We start from the raw sequence: 23602 nt of genomic DNA on the forward strand, positions 1-23602 counted from the left end.
TTATTTTGAATGATTCTCAAGGCTAGAAATTGTTTAAAATAAACATCCATTCACAGGCTATGTGGAAACACCCACATCATTCAATGGTTGCCGACCATTGAATTATGTGCTAAGTGCACACATAGATAAAGTGACTCTCAGGTCACCTTACATATGCGTGCACATTCGCCAGGAAGTGGGCGGGCAGCTGACATCCGGTGATATCAGCTGCCCACCCCCGATGTCATGGGCCGATTACCATGGGAAGGCCCATGAAACACTGGGCATTCCCATGGGTGTGACTATCCGCCACCCCCCCTGATCGCAGGCTTTGGTGCATGTGCCTGGCAAACAGTCTATTTGCCATGGCTGCATGCACCTGGCATATGCACATGTGCAGAAATGACCACACAGGGGATGCAAATGAATTATAATAACCCCCTCTGTCATGTAGGACAAGCTGGCATTTGGTATCAACCCTCAAAGCATGACACTCGGGAGCAGGCCACACCCCCTAGTGACATCACTACTACTGTATATATACACAGGTCAATGGAAGAACTGAGCTAAAGGAAGAAATGAAACCTGTGCTTGCAATGCAGAAAGTTCTGTTTGCAGAGTGCCTCTTGCTTGTTTTTGCATAGCACATATTAAGGTGAGGATACGCAGCTACAGAGAATGTATTTACATGATCAAACAGTATAGTAATAATGATATAAACATCAATAAACACAGCGTACAACAAAATCTTTTTTATTTAGCGAATCAAAGTACAGATCTATGGAGGCAGTCAAATTTACCTAAATGGGAACAAAAACTGTAGACATTTATATAAGAGAGTATAACCGATTTGGTGCTGGAGATTCTATTTATGAGTGTCCCCAATAAATAAAATAAAGGCATAGTTATCAACTACATAACACAGCGTCACCTATGAAATTCTAAGTAAGCCGTAAGATCTACATCGGTTAACTAGCTACCTTGCATATCCTGCCATTTCCATATTGCTATAAACCAGGAAAAAAGAATATATGAATATATTATTACCTTTTAAAAAGCTAGGTCAATAAAAGGCTCCGTCATAAACAAATATTAAGCTTTGAAGAGGTTTATAAAACGCTCTGTATATGCATGCACATCAGTACAAGCTTTGCAGCAAAAGTTACTGGATAGATTCTCTGAGATGAGGTCATCCCTTTTACCTTAAATTTCTATAAACAAGTTAAATAAATGCCAAATAAGTAATTTCATCACTCCACGTCACTGTATGTAAACATGGAATCACTTTGTCAATAAAATTTAAAAATCAATATACATCTCTAATATTAAAAGTTATTTTTTGTTTAAAAAAAAGTATACGTATCTAAAATAATATCCAAAAAACAATTGTATCTACCTACTGAGTGTGCCGTGAATTTGATTTCATCCAAAATTATTGTATTTTTCACAATTTAGTAAGCTAGTGTTTAACAGTTATTGTATTTGTTTATGATTTCCACAGACATCGTATACAAAGTCGTCAAATAACCTTTTAGAAGTTGGCTTTAGCAACTTTTTTTTAAATCTTTCTTAAAAATAATCTAATTTCTGAAAATTATTATCTAGTAGATTGGGTTCTACATACGCCTTAGTTTAAACTCTAATTTACCTTTCCTGAGAAACACAAAATTGGCAATCTAATTTTGCAGCACAAACTATACTGGATCTTATATTTGAAACGGTTACAAAATAATACAATTTTTTTGAAGAATTTAAGATGAAATAATACAAGAAAATGCAGAATTAAAGCTGCAATATAGAAGGCACCGATTCAATTTTCACAAAAAGGAAAATTAGCCTGGAGTTTAATTCCAGTTTGGCAACATATTCATAGACAGCACTTTTTTTTGTTATCTTTTTCAGAACCAAATGGCAGCTTAGTAACCCAGAAAGCTGCACAACTTTCTATTAGACGGCATCAAGGTTCTATCACACCGAGACCCCTTCAGTACCTCAAATTCTGTTTCACATAAAATACTCCAACATCTTTCTAAATAGGGATCAACGCCAAAAGAATGTGATATTTTAGAGACATATTTCTTTCACAATTTCTTGGTATAGTGCGGCGATTTTCAATTGGCATACGTCTCTATGGCTGAAGGCGGTCCAAGATGCTTGCTGAATTCTGACATTATGGAAAACATCCAAGTAGATATAAAAAAAAAAAGGTGAACTCCTAACCATAAATAAAATACTTGATGACTTAATTTTGACAAAATTTGTGGATAGAAAATTTCAGCTTTTAAAGCAAAAAAGTGCCTGCACTATTAAATAAGAAACATAAACTTGCATGTTTTAAAACTTTTCAACTAGAACAGTGATCCTGGAATATACTCTATAGAGATCATTTAATCTGCTTTTAAAAAAATGTTTTGTTTTTAATACATATATTTTTATATGCACTTAGTACGGCTCTGCTAGACCAGTCACATCCTATGTGCTAACTAAATTCCAGCAGAAACTTTTTTTTCCTTTTTATAAATGAATATTTCCTATATAACACTGAAGCACTGCAGTCCCATTGGAGGAATCACCCAGCAAGGTACAGTACTTGCAGAGTTTGTATACACAGCCTTATAAGTGTGCAAAAAGCATTTTATGTAGCTTTCAGCCATCATGTTTTTTTTGGCGACTGTAAAAAAAAAATGGTCCTGTAGTCTGTCAGCTCTCTCCTCAGACGCGACGGCTCTTCTGATCTTACTTCCCGTAAAATTTCTTGTTTAGAAGGAAGATTAGGAGATTTACGTTGACCTTTGCTCGGTCAAAAATCTTCATGACAGCTACCCCCTCGTACTGCAGCTGGAGAAGGTCCTATCATCAGAGAAAGAAACATGTAAAAGAGGGTGAGCATGTGTTTGTGAAATGATAATCCAAGTTCTAACTGCAAGGAAAGGAAACTGTACATGATATGTATAAAAATATGGTTGTGTATTTTTAGAAATACCTCAGATGGCAACTGAATGCCCCAGCCTGTAGGCTATGCAGAGTGTCAGTAGGATACCATGCTGGGTAAGGGTCACTCAGGAAGGACCATGTACAGAGTAGTTATTGGAAAACTAATAAAAGGATAAATGGTAATACACACTATCTGATTTTGAGCCGATAGCAGCGCACTTTTTTACCATTTGAGCTGCTTTCAGCTCAAAACCGCTTAGTGTGTATGGTGTGTATGGCTCCCGCATCATCACCAGCTGCCAATGGCCGTCATCCTGTTTGACAGGAAAGTTGTTCACCCCCGAGAAAAATCGCTCAGTGCGTATAATTTGCACTTCATCATAGAAACATAGAATTTAAATGGCAGATAAGAACCACTTGGCCTATCTAGTCTGCCCCTTTTTTAAACATGTTACCTCAGACCATATTTGATCCTTATTTCTTTGTAAGGATATCAATATGCTTATCCCAAGCATGTATTTAACTCAGTACTTGTGGACTTTCATGGCTCCCATCGCATGCCATATGTAGTGGCATGCGATGGCATGCGATTTTTGCCATTTTAATGCATTTTTAAAAATAGCATGCAATCGCATCGCATGCGATTTGATCGCATGGGATTTTTAACAGAAATGCATCCAAATGCATTGAAATTTGTATCAAACATGTTCAATGGCCCCCAAATGTAATTTTTCAGGCTGTACCACCCCCCCTATCAACGCGAACCCGAAGCGTGGCGAGCGCAGCGAGCCCGCGATGGGGCGGCGGTACGTGTCCTACGACCTTTTCATACCCCCACTATCCACGTCGGCGTGGAGTTGAGAATAGAAAGTGTGGCGAGCCCCGCGAGGGGACGCGGACACCTGTGAAGCCCGCGAGGGGAAGCGTATACCTGTGAAGGTATCCGTGTCCCCTTGCGGGGCTCGCTGCGCTCGCCACGTTTCAGGCTTGGTGGCTCGCTGCGCCCGCCACACTTTCTATTCTCAACTCCACGCCGACGTGGATAGTGGGGGTATGAAAAGTTCGTAGGACGCGTACCGCCGCCCCTCGCCACGCTTCGGGTTCGCATTGATAGTGGGGGTGGTACAGCCTGAAAAATGACATTTGGGGGCCATTGAACATGTTTGATACAAATTTCAATGCATTTGGATGCATTTCTGTTAAAAATCGCATGCGATGCAATTTTTTGCTATACGATGCACATCGTGGGAGCCGTGATTGTCCACAAGTACCTTTAACTCTACCTCCTCTGATTGGAGGCTATTCCACTTATCCACTACACTTTCTGTGAAGTCATTTTCCTCAAATTTCCCCTGAATCTTCCTCCCTCTAGTTTCATTGTATGTCCTCGTGTTCTGTTACTCCTCTTCCTTTGAAAAAATGTCTCCCACCTGTACCTTGTTAAAACCCTTGATATATTTGAACGTTTCTATCATGTCCCCCCTTTCCCTTCTCTGCTCTAAACTATATATATTAATATCTTTTAGACTTTCCGGGTAAGTTTTGTAGGCCATGCACCATTTTAATTGGCCTTCTTTGTACAGTCTCTAATGTATTTATATCCTTCTGGAGATATAGCCTCCAGAACTGAACACAGTACTCAAGATGAGGTTGTACCAATGACCTATACAGTGGCATTATTACTTCTTTCTTTCTACTGCTGATTTCTCTCCCTATGCAACCAAGCATCTGACTTGCCTTCTTCATTGCTTTGTTACATTGACTACTTGCCTTTACGTCCCCTGAAATAGTGACACCTAGATCCCTCTCAGTCAGTAGTTTCCATTATAGTGCCATTTATACTATATTTAGTCTTTGGATTTTTGAGACCCAAGTGCATGATTTTAAATTTTTTGGCATTAAACTTTAGTTGCCATGCCAATCTACCTAGATCATCAATTATTTGTTTTACCCCTCCTGGTGTGTCTAACCTGTTGCATACCTTTGTGTCATCTGCAAAAAGGCACAAAGCATCGCTGGCCATTCATGCTGGGCAAAAACACCCAGCATGTATGGACCTCAAGAGTCAGCAATTTGTAATCAGCATATTCAACCTTCAACCATGATGTTTCCTTTCCTATAAAATGATTCAACCCCATTGTACACTACTTAATAGTGCCTTTATCCCCATAACTACACTTCATGTTTAGTAGAGTTGCACTGCATGAAAAAACTCTCTTCCCTGGTGAATTTGATATCCTGGGGACAAACGGAGCGGTCTTTCAGCAATAATTGAGATCTATTGTTATGTTGTATGTGCATAATATAGAGGGGGAAATGATGAAAGGATACACGTTCCATGGCTATTTCATGTAACCAGAGCAAACCCAGGAAGTTACTCGCACATGGACTTGGCCTGTTTTCCTGAGTACCAGGATACTTCTACCTTATTTTTTTTTATTTATTGATCATGTGAGATTCATGCATTCTTAAATATGTGACACCAATACAAAATGCATCAGTATCACACAGCGCAACGGGTGACCTTAAATGTGGTCATTTTTTAATCCGAGTCTTCCACTGGTACTGGAACCAGAGGCTGTCAGTACCTGCCTGTTACCAGTCTGGCACAGTAGAACTAAATAAGATACAACTAAACAAGAGAACTGATGTAATAAAATCCACATAAAACTTCACAGTTTACCTGATAGTGCAGCATAAAGGTGTCCATTTGAACGCCCATAAACTTGGCTTTCACTTCAAAGTCCCCAACCTCCTCTGTGGGGGCAATTTCAAAGATCACGTTCTTAAACCTGCACAAATAAGGTAAATAAATGAGTTGTCAGAGAGAATTACTGTACAAGCAGCAAAAGCTTTAAAACTGCAATGAAAAGTCTGTGTCTAACTTTGTCTGAAAAAGTGTATTCTAACATTTCCCCTAATGGCATTACGAACACCTAAATCTTAGATTTGACAGATGGAATGTAGACATTTTACAACTGCAGGTACATGTGTAGCGTATGTGGTATGCGTACATACATGATGATATTTAACTGCACCTTTTAGGAACATTTTCGGTGTCCTACCTGTTTTGGGTAGGAGGGCTGCTGCTACCCATGCCCAGAGAGGAGGAGGAGGAGGAGGCAACCTAACAGCCACCTCCTGACATTTTCATAATGGATATTGCAGACCAAATCTGCACATGCTCAAAATCCTGGTTTCTATGGACTGCATCGGCTGCAGCCAATAGAAACTGGGAACGGCTGCCTCAAAGTCAGGAAGTGGCTTCCTAAATCATAGCCAAGTCTGGAAGTCCCAGTGAGAGGAACACCTCCCACTAAGACTGCCAGAACGGCAGATAACTGCCAGGTAGCACTTCCAATAGAAAATAACCACCAGTCACAGAGAAGCCAGTGTAGTCACGGATTGCAAATGGCAAACTGAGCTCACTGTAGAGGCGGATTTGACAGCGGGGCAGCTCTCCTTAGGTAAAGTCTGCCACAGGCAGATGTTTTTGTGATGAACAGCAAAGATTAAGCAGCTCTCAGTGAATATTGTAGTAATGCTGCAAACATACAATAAGTAACAAGTGCAGATGCATTAGTCGTTACGCAATCAAAAGAGGAAAGGGGCTGTGGGCTAACAGGGAAGGGTGTTGCTCAAGTGAACGAGTAAAAATTGGGAAATCTTCATATAGCACAGACAGCTGATAGACCATAGGTGTCATGAAGCGCTGTGTGGTGAAATTAGCAGAAATGCTAGTCACCTAAATTAGCGGAAGAAAACATCACAAGAAAAAGGAGTAGTTATGAAATCAATACAATTCCTGTATTAAGCTACATGTAGAAATATAAATCATTAGACAGACAAAAATTTCTACACATAGGGGTACATTTACTAATATGGGCGTCCTTTTGGAGATGGGATGTTGCCCATACCAACTAATCAGATTCTACTTATTTATTTGGCACAGGGGTTCCCAATCCTTTTTGAATTACGGCACCCTAGAGTATTAGAATTTTTTCACGGGCCCCACAAAAAAAGCAGTATAAAAATATATTGTCAAGTAGATTGGGATTATATGCGATTCTTAGGGTCAATTGTGTGGTAAAGGGCACAGGATTTGCTTCTGTTTGTACACATTTTATGATTGGCAGCTGCCAGCACTGGTTTACCCACAAATAATTTGAATCGGTGCTTGACCACTAAGCTGGGGCACTCCAGCAAATGTCCCGAGGCACCCCAGGGAGCCACGGCACACAGTTTGGGAACCAATGATTTGGCAACTTCTGGAAGAGAATAGATAGAATCATATTGGTTGCTTTGAGCAACCTCCCATTTGAAATCGAACTTCCAAATTGAGCCCACAGAGGGGATACTTCTATATTATGCCCATAGATTGGGACAATCCACTCGTAGGTTCCAGTGTTATGTTATTACAATGCTAAGCAATAGAAACAGTTTTTTTTACTGTCCTGTATACAGATGGCTGACAGACAGGGGGAAATTTACTAAAGGAAATTTGTAAAAAAAATAGGTGTATTTGTATCCAGAAATACACTTATTTTTTACATTAGCTATCCTGAAAATACGGCAATTTGTAGTCGTATTTATGTGCTATCAATACGAATACGAATTGCCGTATTTTCAGGATAGTAAATGTCAAACATAAGTGTATTTCTGGATACAAATACACCTATTTTTTACACATTTCCTTTAGTAAATTTCCCCCACAATGTCTAGGTTGACAGTCAAAAGGTCAAAATGGTAAAAAGGTTGACACAAGCAAAACATGTTTTTGGTGATTTTTGAAGTTTTTTCACACTTTACCATGGTACTTGTTTCCTAGCACGGCGCCCATCACATACCATAAGCCATTCAATTGTATGCGATGCGATGTTACGCGATGGCAGCCGATGTTATACAATTTTAAATCGTATACCATCGCATTGTATGCCATATACAATGGTATACGATTTAAAATTGTATAAGCGCCCTAATGGGTGTTTTCAATGTTAAATGAGCCCCCGTATAAGATTAATTGTATAAGCACCGTAATGGGTGCTTACAATGTTAACCCCTTACCGACGCAGCATGTTTTTGCCTTCCTGACAGAGCCCTTTTTTTCAAATCTGACATGTATCACTTAAGTGGGGATAACTTTTTTTTGCTTTTACTTATCCCAGTGATTTTGAGACTGTTTTCTCGTGACACATTGTACTTTAAATTAGTGGTAAATTTTGGTCGATACAGTTTTTTTTTTTTGTGAAAAATACCAAAATGTCGTAAAAAAATGGAACATTTTGCTATTTGCAAAATGTAAAATTTTCTGCTTGTGAGACAAATAATCATACCACTCAAAATAGTTAATAACTAACATAGACCATATCTAAACTTTATTTTTAAATCATTATTTCAACCTCCTTTAATTTTTTTGGACACTAGGGGGCAGCAGAGTCTAAATTTTACACATCACACAGTTTAACGCTGCTTTTGGCTGTTCACGTTTGAACAGCCAATCGCAGCGATCGCCCATGACGGGGGGCATCGCTGCCCCCCTTGGGCAATGAGGGAAGCGTGGCGAGCGCAGCGAGGAGCGGCGGTATGCGTCCTCTGACCTTTTGATACCACCACTATCCACGTCGGTGTGGAGTTGATTTTAGCCAGAAGCGTGGCGAGCCCCACGAGGGGACGCGGAGTACATGTAAAGTAATACCCGTCCGCTCGCCACACTATATTAAATAGACTCCACGCCAATGTGGATAGTGGGGGTATGAAAAGGTCAGAGGACGCGTACCGCCGCCCCTTGCAGGCTCACTGCGCTCGCAACGCTTCGGGTTGGCGTTGATAGTGGGGGTGCATTTAACATTGTAAGCACCCATTAGGGTGCTTATACAATTTAAAATCGCATCGCATGCGGGTATATGGCATGCGATGCGATACAATGCATAAGATGCCATACGACTGTATATCGTGGGAACCGTTCTAGGAAACAAGTACCTTTACCATTCTCAGATTGGGAACAGTAAATTATGCCAAAGCATACCACTAACATGTGTAGGAACAGTATGGTAGTCAAAGCATGCAATTTTGACAAATAGACAGCCTACCAATCACACGTGTAATGTCTCCCTCCCCCCCCCCTTTTCATCCCTGCTTGATGCTGCACTGTAATCCATAAAAAATTCCTAGTGTGCGCAAGCACACATGGCCAATAAAGTTGATTCTATTCTATTCTATTATAGAGGACAAGATTTTGATTCTATAAGTATTAGATTCCTCTTCTCTATTTGCTCATGCTTTTTTTTATATTATGTTTTTTTGTATCCCAGTCACCGATAGTGAGACTTACTGGTTCAATTGCACATCTTCAATCTCCAGTATCACGCCTTTCTCGTGGAGCCGGGCTGCGGAGTACTTCAGGGCAATCTTCTTGCTTTTCTTCCCTTTAACTTGTCCTGGTTTCTTGGACACTCTAACAAAGAAAATGATCATAAAAGAAGGTAGATACATTGACCTGCACTTTACATGCTATAGCAGTCAGTAATGGGTTGCTACTAAATAGCGCTTAGAATAAGGAATGATGAAATCTATTGTTCCTTTCCAATTGATAACCCAATGTAATCACTCAAAACTCTCCCATGAATGCATGGAGTGACAGGATGTATATAAATATTCTTAAGTCAGGTGGTCACCGGGAGGAAGGGGAGGGGATGCGCATGTGCCAGGTGGGACATGTGCCCTAAGTGATGGAGGGAGGGGAGATGGATTTGAAACTGGAATCCCTGGGTTGAATAGGGAGGGAGGACATTCACCATATTCTTATCCCCTCCCAGGGACGGTCTCTCTGCACACTTCCCCAAATCCTCAGCAATGACAACAGCCATGGTGGGACTGGGTATGGTTGCCACACGAGAGGAATGGAAAAGATTTTCAACATATACGTTACATTATAGGTGGAGGTGTATAGATTATGGTAGATCATACTAATGGTGTGTACACACGGGGGCGATATGGCTTCCGATGTTCCCAATATAGGGAACATCGGAAGCCATATTGTATATTAATTGTCGGCTTTTTAGGGCTGATAAGCATATTACAAGGTTGATAGACATTTTGGGTAATAAATTCCATGGGCTATACAGTATATTCCACCTATGACCGGTACTAGATGAGGCAGCAGTCTAGGGCACACTACGAAGGTTACACTGTGGGAGATCATCCATACAAGGACCCAAGCTGACACCTGTATAAGTATGATGCACCCTGTATGAATAGATACACATGTAGTACATTCTCCCATGATACATGCAAGCGCTGGCTTGCCCCTTGCTCCCTTAGAAGAGTCCAAAGTTGGTGTAGGCCCAGTCCCAATGACAGATATAGGAGACAGACGAGCAGATGGATGTAATGAGAGGCCAGCAGGTAGGCTAGGCAGGAGGAAGCAGGGAGCTGGAGGAAGGCATTTCCAGAAATGCAGCTGGCAGAAAGGTAGTATAAGCCAGCATAATTGGAATATCTCTGGTATTGCAAATCAGCAGCAGGACTGGTATTTGAGTAGTCCAAGGAGCCATGCCCACCAATGCAGCTGGGAAGGTGAATAACTCAGCTTGCACATAGCAGAAGTATTTAACACCTTTTGATGAAGGTTAGTTAATTAATGATGAAGGAAAATACTCTTTGTAGTGTATGGTGGTTATAAGCCTCCATTGTGATATTTACTGCAATGCGCTTTGTATTATATTGTAATCAATGTGAGGTTTTGTGTTTTGTATGGTGGTCACTGGGACCTTTTCCACATTATATTGTCTTCCTATAGGTAGCGGTTGACTACTATTTAATGGAGAGAAAGGAGCAGCCGAGGCTTTGCCCCGGTTCATAGAAAGTCAAAGTTATTATTTTCTCTTATTTATACAGATTGGTTAATAGTATAATTCTCTGACACTAACTATATAGGCAGCAAATGGGTTCAACGTTTTAATGTTTTGGCAAACAGCTAGTGTAAAATAGAAATTGTGCCCATGTCAAATATGAGTTTTGCAGGTTTGCAAAAAAAAAAAAAAAAAAGGACTGGTACATTTTCATTTAGCACCACCTAATGGTAGAAAGATGAACTGTAAGCAATGCAGAGCAGAACCCACAGCACTCACACAGTAGGAATGCTAAATAAGGACCTGGTTTAATGGCATAAACCTATATTTCTGGTCAGGTGCATTAGACCTTCTTTCAAGTACATACTGGGTGGGATGCTCTAACATCCGCGCCCGCACTTTGTCGACTACCACAGACATAATTATCGCATATGAAATAACATATGCGAAAATTATGGCAAAGGACAGCTCTTGCGTTAAGAGCTGTCCTTTGCGTTGTGGCCGGCAATGCGCAGCGGGTCCCCGGTGGCTTCCCCCTCCCTTACCCGGCTGCTGCTTCGGCGGGCTCTCCTCCTCCTCCCTGCACGCAAGAGGATTTACAGTGTCCGGGCAGCACATCGCTGTGCTGCCCGGACACAGGTGAGAGGGGGGGTCGGTGCAAGGCAGCAGGGGTCCGTGCGGGGTGGCCCATTACTCGTTTAGAGAATCCTGCACACTGTATGCTGTGGCTTTTGTTCTCCTCCTATAATACTCTACTCAATATTAAGAATAATTATTATATATATTAAAAGATGCAGCTGCTGTGCAAAAGCGTCCATCCTGAATCAGGACCATAGACTATAATATTGTAGTAAAAAAACCTCAAAGTCAATACAGGAAACATAAAAAACCCAGTACTCACTTGCCCTTGCTTGACAGATTGTCTAGGCAGGTCTTGATGTAGCTTTTGTAGTAGTCCACCTGTTCTTCATAGAACACAGCCTTGGAGTTCAGTGCGGCATGAGTCTGTTGCAGCTTCACCAGCTCCGCCTTTCTTCTCTGCCGATATCGCCTTTGATTACGAATGTCCTTAAGAGGAGAAAAAATTATCCGTGAGTTTCACCTAACAAACCTATACACCAGTGGTTCCCAAACTGTGTGCCTAGGCTCCCTGGGATGCCTCAGGACACTTGCAGGGGTGCCTTGGGTTGGTGGACCAGGATCATTTCATATTATTTATGGTCAATGTACCAGGCAAAACCAGTGCTGGTGGCTGCCATTCATAATATATGGGGACAAACAGAAGCAAATCCTGTCCCTCGCCAGATAACTGTGACATAAACACACTGCACTTAATTTAATTTTTGTTTTTCTGAATTTCTCGATAAGAAGCATTTGGCCTACGGGTGCCTTGAAAAATATTTTGATGCTCTAGGGCGCCGTGATTCAAAAAAGTTTGGGAACCCCTGCTATACACATTAACTCACAGGTTCTCAAACTTAGTCCCCACAGTGCATGTTTTGCAGGTCTCCTCACTTAGGGGTAGATGTATGAAGCAGTGATAACTGAGGAGAAGTGATAAAGTGCCTGGTACTTTATCACTGGCCAATCAGCTTCAAAAATTAAAAAGGCAACAAGTTCATTGTGATTAAAACACCTTAAAAAAATATAATAACTTTTCCATTAAGATTCACCAGTTCTCAATGACAGAAAAAGGAAGCCTGTCTTTACCTTGGCAATGTCATTGATGAGGTCCTGATACCGGCTCTCTGGATTCACCATTCCCAGCTCTGCCAGTTTCTTCAACCCAACTTGAATCTTCTCTTTCTTCTCTTGAAGAGTTAGATTATTGTCTTGCCGTAAAGATGTGGCCTTTTTCATTTTGTCCGGTGTCTTGGCATCTCTAATTGCCCGTCTCTGCATGGCTCGGTGATGATCAGATTCCTAGAAAAAGATATGCATTGTAAAATACAAAATTGTCAGCTAAGGGGCTAATCCAGCAAGCCTGCAAAAGTGCAGAAATCGCTATTTGGCAATCTCGGCCCTTCTACGCCTGCGCAACCCCCCTTAATCTGCAGTCACATATGCAAGTGCCGACAATGGGCAGGGAAGCGGCATTGGGTATGCATGGTCTGGACAGCACCTGCATATCTGGACCATTTGCTGGACGGGCCACGGTGAGAATCAAGTCACATGCAGCCGCAGCCTACTCTAGTTACGCGAGGACTTCGCTATACAGATAAGCGGTTGAATATTAGCGATGCAATTGAGAAATTTTGCAATCGTATCACAGTGAGGGACCTGGCATGGGGTGATGCCTTACCACGTGCTTGGCGCCCCCCCCCCCAAGCTACTGACAGCAGTTATAGTTTTGCGACTTCTGACAAAACTACAACTGATGCTTAATTAGGCCCTCAGTGCAATACAATACAATCTAGACCTTAATGCTTCCATTTAGAAACAAGGGTTTTGTAATGCACTTATGTTTTTGCAACAGGTCGCAACCTATCTATAATCCACTTGGATAAACATGTTCAAGAAACATTTTCAACTAAAATTACACTTCACATACATGGGGCAAAAGTATGTGAACGTAACACTTATTTCTGCTTAAATTTTTAGATTGGTACTTGTGCTGCGCTCCGCTTCTTTTTCATATGTGGTGTGGATGATAAATGACAGAGGCTTGGTATTAATGTGAACAAATAATTGCTTTACTGTGGATAAATCAACAATATGCTTGTATACAATTGGATACAGATGATATTCTAGGCTTAGCTACAATTACCAAAACTAGCACGCTATTTGTAATCACTGAGTTGTATCAATTATCCAAAACAATGCTGGCAGCATAGAAATACATAAATGAATACAGTTGTGCACAATAGCAGGTGGGTATATTGGGTGTGTGGATGGGGTTGATAAGTTCGGGAGGTTGGGGGGTCCTTTGGGTCTGGGGTGGGGGGTTGGGTTGAAGGCGGTCCGCTTTTGGGGTGAAGATGCGGCAGGTATTCCTCTCAATGCTTCTCCCTAATGCTATGCCCGTTTTGATGTTATTGGGCTAGGGTCCACGGGAGCTGTGCGGGCGGATGTTACTGGTTGGAGAATGTTCCTTGTGTCCCCAGTTGCGTGTGCAGGTGTGACCAGGTGCTGGGCTGGTGTGTGCGGGTCGGGGTTCGGTGCTTGGGACACTATGTCAGCGTTGTTCTCAGCCTGCGGTGCTTGTAGGGGTCTCCCGCGTCTTCTCCGGCTGTTGGTTTCTGGGTTCAGCGGGTTTGACGGGATGCGCCGTCTCGCTCTGCTGGTTTAGTGAAGGGATTTTTTGCTTGTGGTGTCTGCTTCTCACCAACGCGTTTTGGCCTTTGGATGGGCCGTCTTCTAGGGAGTTACGGGAAAACGCGTTGGAGAGAAGCAGACACCACAAGCAAAAAATCTCTTCACTAAACCAGCAGAGCGAGATGGCGCATCCCATCAAACCCGCTGAACCCAGAAACCAACAGCCGGAGAAGACACACAGCACCTCCCGCTGAGCACCCCTTATGTCAGAGGAACCACGCACACACCCCCAGAGGTAGGCAACCGGTGCAGCAAACCCCCCCTGGGCGAGCGGCACTGTAGAAGGCCACCAAAGGAGATGTGGCACACGGTCTGTCCTCCGGTCCCAAGCACCGAACCCCGACCCGCCAACACCAGCCCGGCACCTGGTCACACCTGCACACGCAACTGGGGATACAAGGAACATTCTCCAACCAGCAACATCCGCCCGCACAGCTCCCGTGGACCCTAGCCCAATAACATCAAAACGGGCATAGCATTAGGGAGAAGCATTGAGAGGAATACCTGCCGCATCTTAAACCCCAAAAGCAGATCGCCTTCAACCCAACTCCCCACCCCAGACCCAAAGGACCCCCCAACCTCCCGAACTTATCAACCCCATCCACACACCCAATATACCCACCTGCTATTGTGCACAACTGTATTCATTTATGTATTTCTATGCTGCCAGCATTCTTTTGGATAATTGATACAACTCAGTGATTACAAATAGCATGCTAGTTTTGGTAATTGTAGCTAAGCCTAGAATATAATCTGTATCCAATTGTATCCAAGCATATTGTTGATTTATCCACAGTAAAGCAATTATTTGTTCACATTAATACCAAGCCTCTGTCATTTATCACCCACACCACATATGAAAAAGGAGCGGAGGGCAGCACAAATACCAATCTAAAAATTTGTCCACTAAAGCCGTATAGGTCAAAACGGCAGGTGCTGCGGCTAGCACCGACCGAGTACAGTGCGCGGATAAACCCCTATTGACTTATTTCTGCTTGTTGAACATCTCAATCCAAAAATCATGGGTCTTCCGAATTAAATTTATATTTAGTGCCCCTCCCCCACCTTTGTTGCTTTAACAGTCTCCATAAGGCTTTGCACTATCTTTATAAATGGCTGATCATGTACCTGCTCGCTGGTTGCCGGAGTATCTAAGATTTCAGTCAAAGTCTCTCCAGGTTGGAACCGGATGACATCTACAATCAGCCGTTTCGTGCTTGATAAAAAAAACGATTGGAATTATTTCAATATTTATAGTAAATAGAACAGGTTTAGCTTGTAATTGTATATTATATCCAAAGGGATTCCCCTCTCAATCCCAGATCATTTAATGATTTTCCCATAAATCTACCTATACATTGAATATGTGTGTCACTATCACTGTTAGGAGAACATAAAAATCAGTTCCTGTAACATTGACTGCAGAACTCAGAGGCCTTACTTTAATAGGATTGTCTTTGCATTCTTCTCTGCATTCTCATCTCCAAGAACATCAAACTTATTAGTCAAGGTCAGGGACACCTCAGTCTTTGCCAGCATCTCCTTGGTGTTATCTGGTGAAGCTCCAGGTCCTTCACCTGTTGTAAACAAAGATCAATAAAAAAGAAAAATCAATATCATATTACCTATTTATGTGCCTAGTGTCTCCGAAACACTGCCATCTTTTGGCAGCAAATGAAACTACATCTCTTTCTCTCTCACATGCACAAACACAGAGGCAATCACAAGGTAGCAGACTAGCTTTCGTAGCATTAGCTTTGACTGGGCTTACTAGTATATAATAATCATGGATGGTCTGTCCTATTTACCTGCATAAAAAAAAACCGTAACCAAAAACATCTCACCAATTAGAGACTCGATAGTAGGAACCTCTCCAAGATCATCCAGTAGTTCATGGATTGGGTCATTATGCTCTGGTGCTATTGCATCCTGGTGGTCTAGAAGTAGCTGCAATGAAAAAGTATATTACTGTCCAATGTTCTATTGCTGGACCCACGGAAAACATTCATCTCTTTACAGTCCTTGACTACCAGACTCTTACTAGAATTCGAAAGTTGGTTTGGCACTTACCGTGTGTGTATTCACAATCTCTCCAATAGAAATATATATAACTGGCTTGGTGAGGGTCACCAGATCGGAATATTCATCTACATTAAACCTATCCTCTGGCTCTGGAACTTCGCAGGCAGATTGGAAGAAACGTCTGCAGGAAAGTTTAGATCAGGTTTAGGAAATGTAGTAAATACATACACACAATATATCTATAGTGGTTGCAGGCACTAAAATCAAACACATCCAATGATTGCCGGGGTGCTGATGCAGAAATAATTGTGTAGCAGACAACGATGGCACTGTGATCACAGTGCTGTGATCAATGTTTCGGAAGAACTTTACTTCCTTTTTCAAGACAGAAATGGAAGTAAAGTAAGGAAGTAAAGTTCTTCGAAAACATTGACCACAGCACTGTCTCTCTTGTCCAGTTCTTACTAGTCCGAAGGAGTGCCATCGCTGTCAACGGCACATATGTAAGTGTAAAATGTCATCTGTATGTCTAGTGTCCGTGTGACTCCAATAAACTACATCTACAAGCTTTTGAAGCATTAGCTTTGAGGAGCAGGCTTACTAGTTTATTGAATACAAATATATATCTCTATATATATATATATATATATCTATATAGATATATCTATATCTATATATAGACATAGATATATATAGATATATATCTATATCTATATATACATATACATATACATATATACATATATATATATATATATATATATATATATATATACATATATACATATATATATACATATACATATACACATACATACACACATCCATTCCCTGCAAATGCAGCGAGTCCGCTGCATTTTGTGGCAAGCCCCGCCGTTTTGATGGCCACACTTGCCGTTTTTACCTCGCCGAATGGAACCAGCAAGGTGGAAACGGCGAGTGAAGGGCAGGAAGTAGAACATGCTGATGGCTAGCTATCGGCACTGCTCGCGGTCAGGAGCATTGAATACCCTTCTTAGTGTTATATGTGTTAGCAGATGAGTAATCTTTGCGTTGTCAATTCTCGCTCTTTACACACTTTATTTTAATCAGTTTATTGTTTTAATACATGCAAGAAGAATTACAAAAACAAATCCAGAAACATGTATAAACCTAAACATGTTTAATTTTTCTTCTTAATTTTGAAAACATTGCTCGTGTACCGTATAAAGGCAATAATGGCTTATTCTGAGAAAATGATCTAATAAGAAGATTTACGCTACCTGAATTTCTGGTAGGACTGAGAGAGATACTCATTAATGATGCTTAGATGAGCATTGTCCCCTAGGAACAATTTGTTGGATGCAGCGTGTTGGAGCATCTTAGCAATTGATCCAAGGTTCCGGCGCTGATCTGTGGTCAGCTGACCTCCAGCAGAAAGATCTATAATATCGAAGGCATCAGGTGCCACAATTGCTGGGTTCATGTAGCGATAGTAGAGAAGGTTTCCTATAATCTAGAAATGAGTAAAGGCAGCACTGGATTAAGGACACGTCACTTAGCCATCATTCACATCAGATCTCTAAATGTAGTTTACCAAGTTATCTCTGGTATATTATTCTCCTTGGTTCTGCCATTTGAATGATATACACATGGTCCCATCCTGTTAGTACTCCTACACATTGGTATCTATACACCACATGGGAATCACATGAACACATTTAAGACCAACCACCCACTTTCCCCGAATGTAATCCACTACATTTGATATGTGGTGTCCCCAATATTTACGGCTCCAACAGTCCATGTGTTGCCTTACCCGACAGGCGCAAAAAGACTAGCAGCAGCATGCGTGGGGCTTCTGATCCTCCCTTCTCTATGGCACAATCAGAAACCAAGCACATGCAAAGGTCACTAACCTGTGACACATGTACGCATGTACAACAGGTGCAGCAGTAAAACCAGTAAAAACCCATTTGCCTGTTTGGATCAGGCAAACCGTCTGCAATAAGTTAGTAACTGCTATGGCACACCTGAGCCTTCTCCACAACCAAAGTGAATAAATAAACCAGAGAGACTTAAACTTGCTAAACTACATTATACATCACTGGAATTATAACAAAAAATATATAAATTAGTTGTTAGCAAACTCGGAAATAAATTGTAATTATGGGTGAGGCATATCTTTTTGATATTCAGAATGTCAACAATATGTTTTTTAATATTATAGTGTGTCAAAGTTCTAACTGACGACATTGTGAATATGCTGTTGACAATTCTGATTGTTGACAATGTGACTGCTCACCATAATTACACATGCAGAAACACAGCAATAATATAAAAACAGGATATATGTTATACAGTATATAAGTGTTGACTGTCAACTATTAATCGGCCATTAGTAGTGAACCTCTTACATAGAATGGTTATTTTAATTATAACATAATTTTGTTGTTTTTGGTTGCTTTAGGTTTACCTTATTTGACTGAAATACAAGGAAAGGCTATATTATGATGTGAATGTTTAAATATTCTCTGTAAATAAAGAGATTTCACTATTTAATCCATTGCATTAGCACTTGCAAATCCTGCTCTCTGAAAAAGTCAAATCTGCATTCACGGAAACGGCCGCTAAAGTTTTGAATTTGCGCCCGTTTCCATGAGAAAAGGCGTGGATTCGCGGATCCACATCTTTTCCGATTTTTGGGGAAAAAAAGAAAAACATTGAATAGATGGAATGCAAATAACATCTTAGTGGAAATGGCTGCTTTTTCACAGTTTTTTTGCAGATTCGGAAGATTGAATACCCCCTAAACTGGAAGAATATTAAGAGGACTCTACAGAGGTCTACATCTGAATAAATGCATTAGGCCGTAGAAACAGTGTTTTTATACAGAGAACAGAATTTGTGGGCTACTATTACCATCAATTACAATTTACATTATTCCTTGTAATACTGAATCGCTGTCAGGAGCGAATAATTATAATCTTGAGTATTATATTGCATGTTTTTAAAGGATATTTTGACTCCACTGGGAAGCCTATTGCACACCAAATAATTTTAATATTTCAGAAAGGAACCCCAATTCTTTAGATAGATAAGAGGGGGTGCTGTTCCCAGCAGTCAGGCATATAATATTTTTTGGAACAAGAGAAAGAAAAGGGACTGCTTTCTGGGGAGCGCACTGAAAAAATAGAATCATAAAATATAACCTTTATTGATTTATCGTTAATATTCCCAAAATTTACTGTACAAAATACGGGTTAAAATCCTTTACATACAAACATATACACACAATTTGCTCAAAAGAAGGAAAATAGGTGTTTTTTTAAAATTACACTTGGATCCTGTTTGAGAAATGTTTGTTTTATTTCTGCCAGTGATGTTGTAGAACAATTGTAACCCTGTGCTGTGGTTTGTGCTGATCACTGATGTTTGAAAATTTTATTGGTATAACCAATCCTTTGTGTGCCACCTACTGGTGGTTAATTGTATTATACGGAGTATGTCACACAGATATCCTGTTGGAAATATACTTTTATATCCTTCACCTTTTGTTATAAATAATCCTTTGGTGCCACCTACTGGTGGTTAATCGTATTATACTGGATTTCAGTGTATTCTGTCAGACAATACTTAATCCACTGATTTTATAGGGATCATAAAAGGAAAAAGAGATACCTGTACTCTTCTAAACCAATGCAAGCGTTTCGCTGACTAGCTCAGCTTTATCAAGGCCTTGATAAAGCTGAGCTAGTCAGCGAAACGCTTGCGTTGGTTTAAAATTCTGTTTGAGATGTTTTGTTAACCTAATTAATGTATTGATTTGTGATGTAAATGTAATAGAGCGCTATAAAGACCACCCAGGTGTTAGATAATATAACACCTAGGGTGAAGCAGGTAGCAGATGTAAGGTTATCCTTAAGGCAGCAAGGGATAATTTAAACCCTGCCACATAGCACATAGGATATACCTACCTGAGCGCATAAGTACATCTGAAATAACATATCTATTTGAATGTACAAACACACCAACACGTATACCCTTTATGTCTGTATGAATGGTTTCTATGCCTCTCTAAAAATATCTGAGTACAGGTATCTCTTTTTCCTTTTATGATCCCTATAAAATCAGTGGAATATTAAAATAAGTATTGTCTGACAGAATACACTGAAATCCAGTATAATACGATTAACCACCAGTAGGTGGCACCAAAGGATTATTTATAACAAAAGGTGAAGGATATAAAAGTATATTTCCAACAGGATATCTGTGTGACATACTCCGTATAATACAATTAACCACCAGTAGGTGGCACACAAAGGATTGGTTATACCAATAAAATTTCCAAACATCAGTGATCAGCACAAACCACAGCACAGGGTTACAATTGTTCTATACGTGATACAACATCACTGGCAGAAATAAAACAAACATTTCTCAAACAGGATCCAAGTGTAATTTAAAAAAACACCTATTTTCCTTCTTTTGTGTGTATATGTTTGTATGTAAATGATTTTAACCCCTATTTTTCACTGTAACTACCATTCCCACACAGTAAATTTTGGGAATATTAACGATAAATCAATAAAGGTTATATTTTATGATTCTATTTTTTCAGTGCGCTCCCCAGAAAGCAGTCCCTTTTCTTTCTCTTGTTCCAAAAAATGTTTTTAAAGGACAAATTACATTAGGAAGCTGAACATGCATTAACAAAATGTGAAAGCTTGTAAAAATAGTGTATATATACCCATATGGCATAGGAGGATGCGTATGCACCAGGCCAGGTATACATCAGGGGTCATTACACTTACATTGATAATAAGGTTATGCTCACAAGGAACATATTACATCAGTTTTGATAGTAGAAAACACATTTACTATTACAGTAGGTTTCTTCTCAACCCTCTAAAACACAGCAGCTACAGTCACTTCACACGTATGACTGAAAGTGGCAAACGGTTATAAAACAAGCCACCAAATGACATACAGTAACATTCAGAAATAATGAAGTGGGTGATGAATCTGCAGCATCTAAGCTAACCCCGCAACATCACCGTCTGTTAGTATTTGGTGAACCACCCCCATTGGTTCCAGCAAATTGTCAAGGGTGGTCAACCTGCAGCCCTTCAGATGTTGCGGAACTGCACATCCCAGCATGACATACCACAGTTGCTGCATTCCCTAATTGCAAAACTGTGGCAGGGTAAGCGGATAAGTGTTGTTCCACCACAGCTGGCGCATGCCTGTACTAGGTGGTTTGTAACAGAAAAGCCACATTACTAACAAAACAAGCAAGTCACCTGGTAGAACTAGTGTTTTATCGATGCCTCAGTGCAGAGAAGCAGAGAGCTAGAAGAACAGAGAAAGGTGTTTTCAGATATAGATCAGTTGTAGCAAGCAGAGAGAAGATGAGAGAGAGAGAAAGAGAGAGAGAGTGATGAGAGCATATCATATACAAAGCATAGTGAGATACCAATGCACTAACATTAGGCCTGCTAATCCTCTAGTCACCAGTAAAGCGCACAACAGTACAATGCAAGAAAATATACAGGTATGAAAAGCATAACATTCTAGGATATCTAAACCTGAAACTTAAGCTGTATCTATTGGAAAAGCTACTAAATATATCCACACATGTACATGTAAATGTTATAGGTTAAGGCCAATAGATATTTGCTCATGAGGGGAGATTGTGTCCTTCAACACTGCATACTTCCTGCATACACAGCATACTTCCTGCCAATAGAATCATTGAAGGACTCTGCCCCATTCATAGGACAATGCGGCCTCCCACACAGCAAAATGTAAAAAGTACGGGAATTCTATCACAGTACGGGATATTCCTTAATTGATATTTCTGTTTTTTTTTATGGTTGGTAAAATATATACTGTACATCTGCTTATACACAGAGTTGGGGCCTGTATTTTGAGATCTCTCAAGATAAGTACAAACTTAAAAGTTCTTAGAAGTGTCTGGAGCAAATAAGCACCAATCCTTACCATTATTAAAACTGCTTATCTTGTATACTGTAGGTTACACAATTTAGGTTTGATATAAAATATAATATTTTTTTTTTAAAAGATACCCCCAAATAGGGGGTGTAGATCATTTGGTCACCAGCAAGTTGTTAGACAGTCATTAGGTCGACATGTGTGTAGGACGACAGGCAAGAAGGTCCACATACGGTTTTCCACAGTTATTTTTACCTGAATGTCGGCACCTCTGTGCTCACCATGGTTCGGGCTCGGTGCCTCGCTATGCACGGCACACTATTTTATTCTCCCACCACGCCCTAGTGGATGGTAGGGCATGAAATACGTCTGTCGGCACAAAAAACTTTTAAAAAACCCATGTCGACCTTTTGACTGTCGACGTAACCCATGTCAACCATGACTCATGTCAACGTTCTTGCATGTCAACCTAGACACATGTCGACCTAATGGTGTTGATCTAATGACTGTCTAACAACTTGCTGGTGACCCAATGACCATATCCCCAAATAGGTATATATATAAAAAAATATTTAATCAGTTTGTGTGTTGTAGTAGCATTGTCACTTACATACTAGGAACGCAGTAAGGCAGTCTTGATTAAGTCGGAGCTGGTCATTTAGGTGACAGAAGCAAAAGTCATCTATTGTGGTGCACACTGTTTTGCTTAACAGTTTCCTTATTAAACTGACTTAGGGGCATAAGTACTAAGCTGTGGAGAGAGCTAAAGTATCAACCAACCAGGTGCTAATTGTCCTTTTTCAATATCTGGCAGCTAAGAGCTGATTGGCCCATACACACACACACACACAATCTCTCTCTCTACAGCTTTGTTAATATGTCCCATAGGAAGGTAGATGGACTTTCAAATATGACCGTGTAGAGTGAGCAACTTGAATCTTTTTTTATTGCTTTTACGTAAAGAGCTGTTCTTAAGGATATGGCAAATCAGTACACACCAAACCCCTTCCACAACATCGAATAGTTATATTGGAGTACACAAACTACTTACAAATATATTGTAGTGTCTGCAATAGAATTAACTATTAATAGCAAAGCATGTCCATAAACAGTTCATTTACAAGACACTAACCTTGAGCAAATCGTCTTCTCCTGCATCAGGAAACTTCTCATGAAGGGTATTTTTCAGGACCTTTGCAATGTAACGCATGGCATACCTGGTAGACAGACATGATAGAAGTGAAGTGCGAGCTGCGGCTAGTACATAGTACACTGGTATTTAGATGTTAACAGACGTGGAGGAACTTCAGCACAAACAAGGACCATAGACATCCCATACAACTTCAAGAAGGGCAAGTATTCTATCCCAGAAGAAAATCATATTACTTGTCCCAATATTACCAAAACTGAATATGACTCCTATGGATGCCATCAGCAACTCATTGGGTCCACAGTGGTTAACATTTAACTTTATTTGACTGTGGAATAGTACCAGCAGTAGGAATAGCAAATAATAGTATTCAATAACAGTATCAAATAAAATGCCATAAAGAAGGGGGTATGGGTCA

General features: G+C 40.5%; 1 protein-coding gene across 1 annotated transcript in view; it reads right to left on the reverse strand.

Annotated features, from left to right (window-relative positions):
- Positions 1-716: 716 nt before the first annotated feature.
- Positions 717-23602, reverse strand: part of IQGAP1 (IQ motif containing GTPase activating protein 1) — a 133751-nt gene continuing 110865 nt past the window's right edge. Inside the window, exons 28-38 of the mRNA XM_083184038.1 lie at positions 23167-23251; positions 17363-17595; positions 16149-16281; positions 15923-16025; positions 15520-15655; positions 15207-15294; positions 12474-12686; positions 11665-11831; positions 9245-9367; positions 5597-5705; positions 717-2829 (exon numbers count right to left, since the gene is read on the reverse strand). Of these exons, the coding sequence (XP_083040164.1) occupies positions 2716-2829; positions 5597-5705; positions 9245-9367; positions 11665-11831; positions 12474-12686; positions 15207-15294; positions 15520-15655; positions 15923-16025; positions 16149-16281; positions 17363-17595; positions 23167-23251 (1504 nt within the window). The 3' untranslated portion in view covers positions 717-2715. The remainder of the gene's footprint in view (positions 2830-5596; positions 5706-9244; positions 9368-11664; positions 11832-12473; positions 12687-15206; positions 15295-15519; positions 15656-15922; positions 16026-16148; positions 16282-17362; positions 17596-23166; positions 23252-23602) is intronic.

This window comes from Crinia signifera, chromosome 4 (genome assembly GCF_055691185.1).
Source record: "Crinia signifera chromosome 4, ASM5569118v1, whole genome shotgun sequence".
In the NCBI taxonomy this organism is placed as follows: Eukaryota; Metazoa; Chordata; class Amphibia; order Anura; family Myobatrachidae; genus Crinia; species Crinia signifera.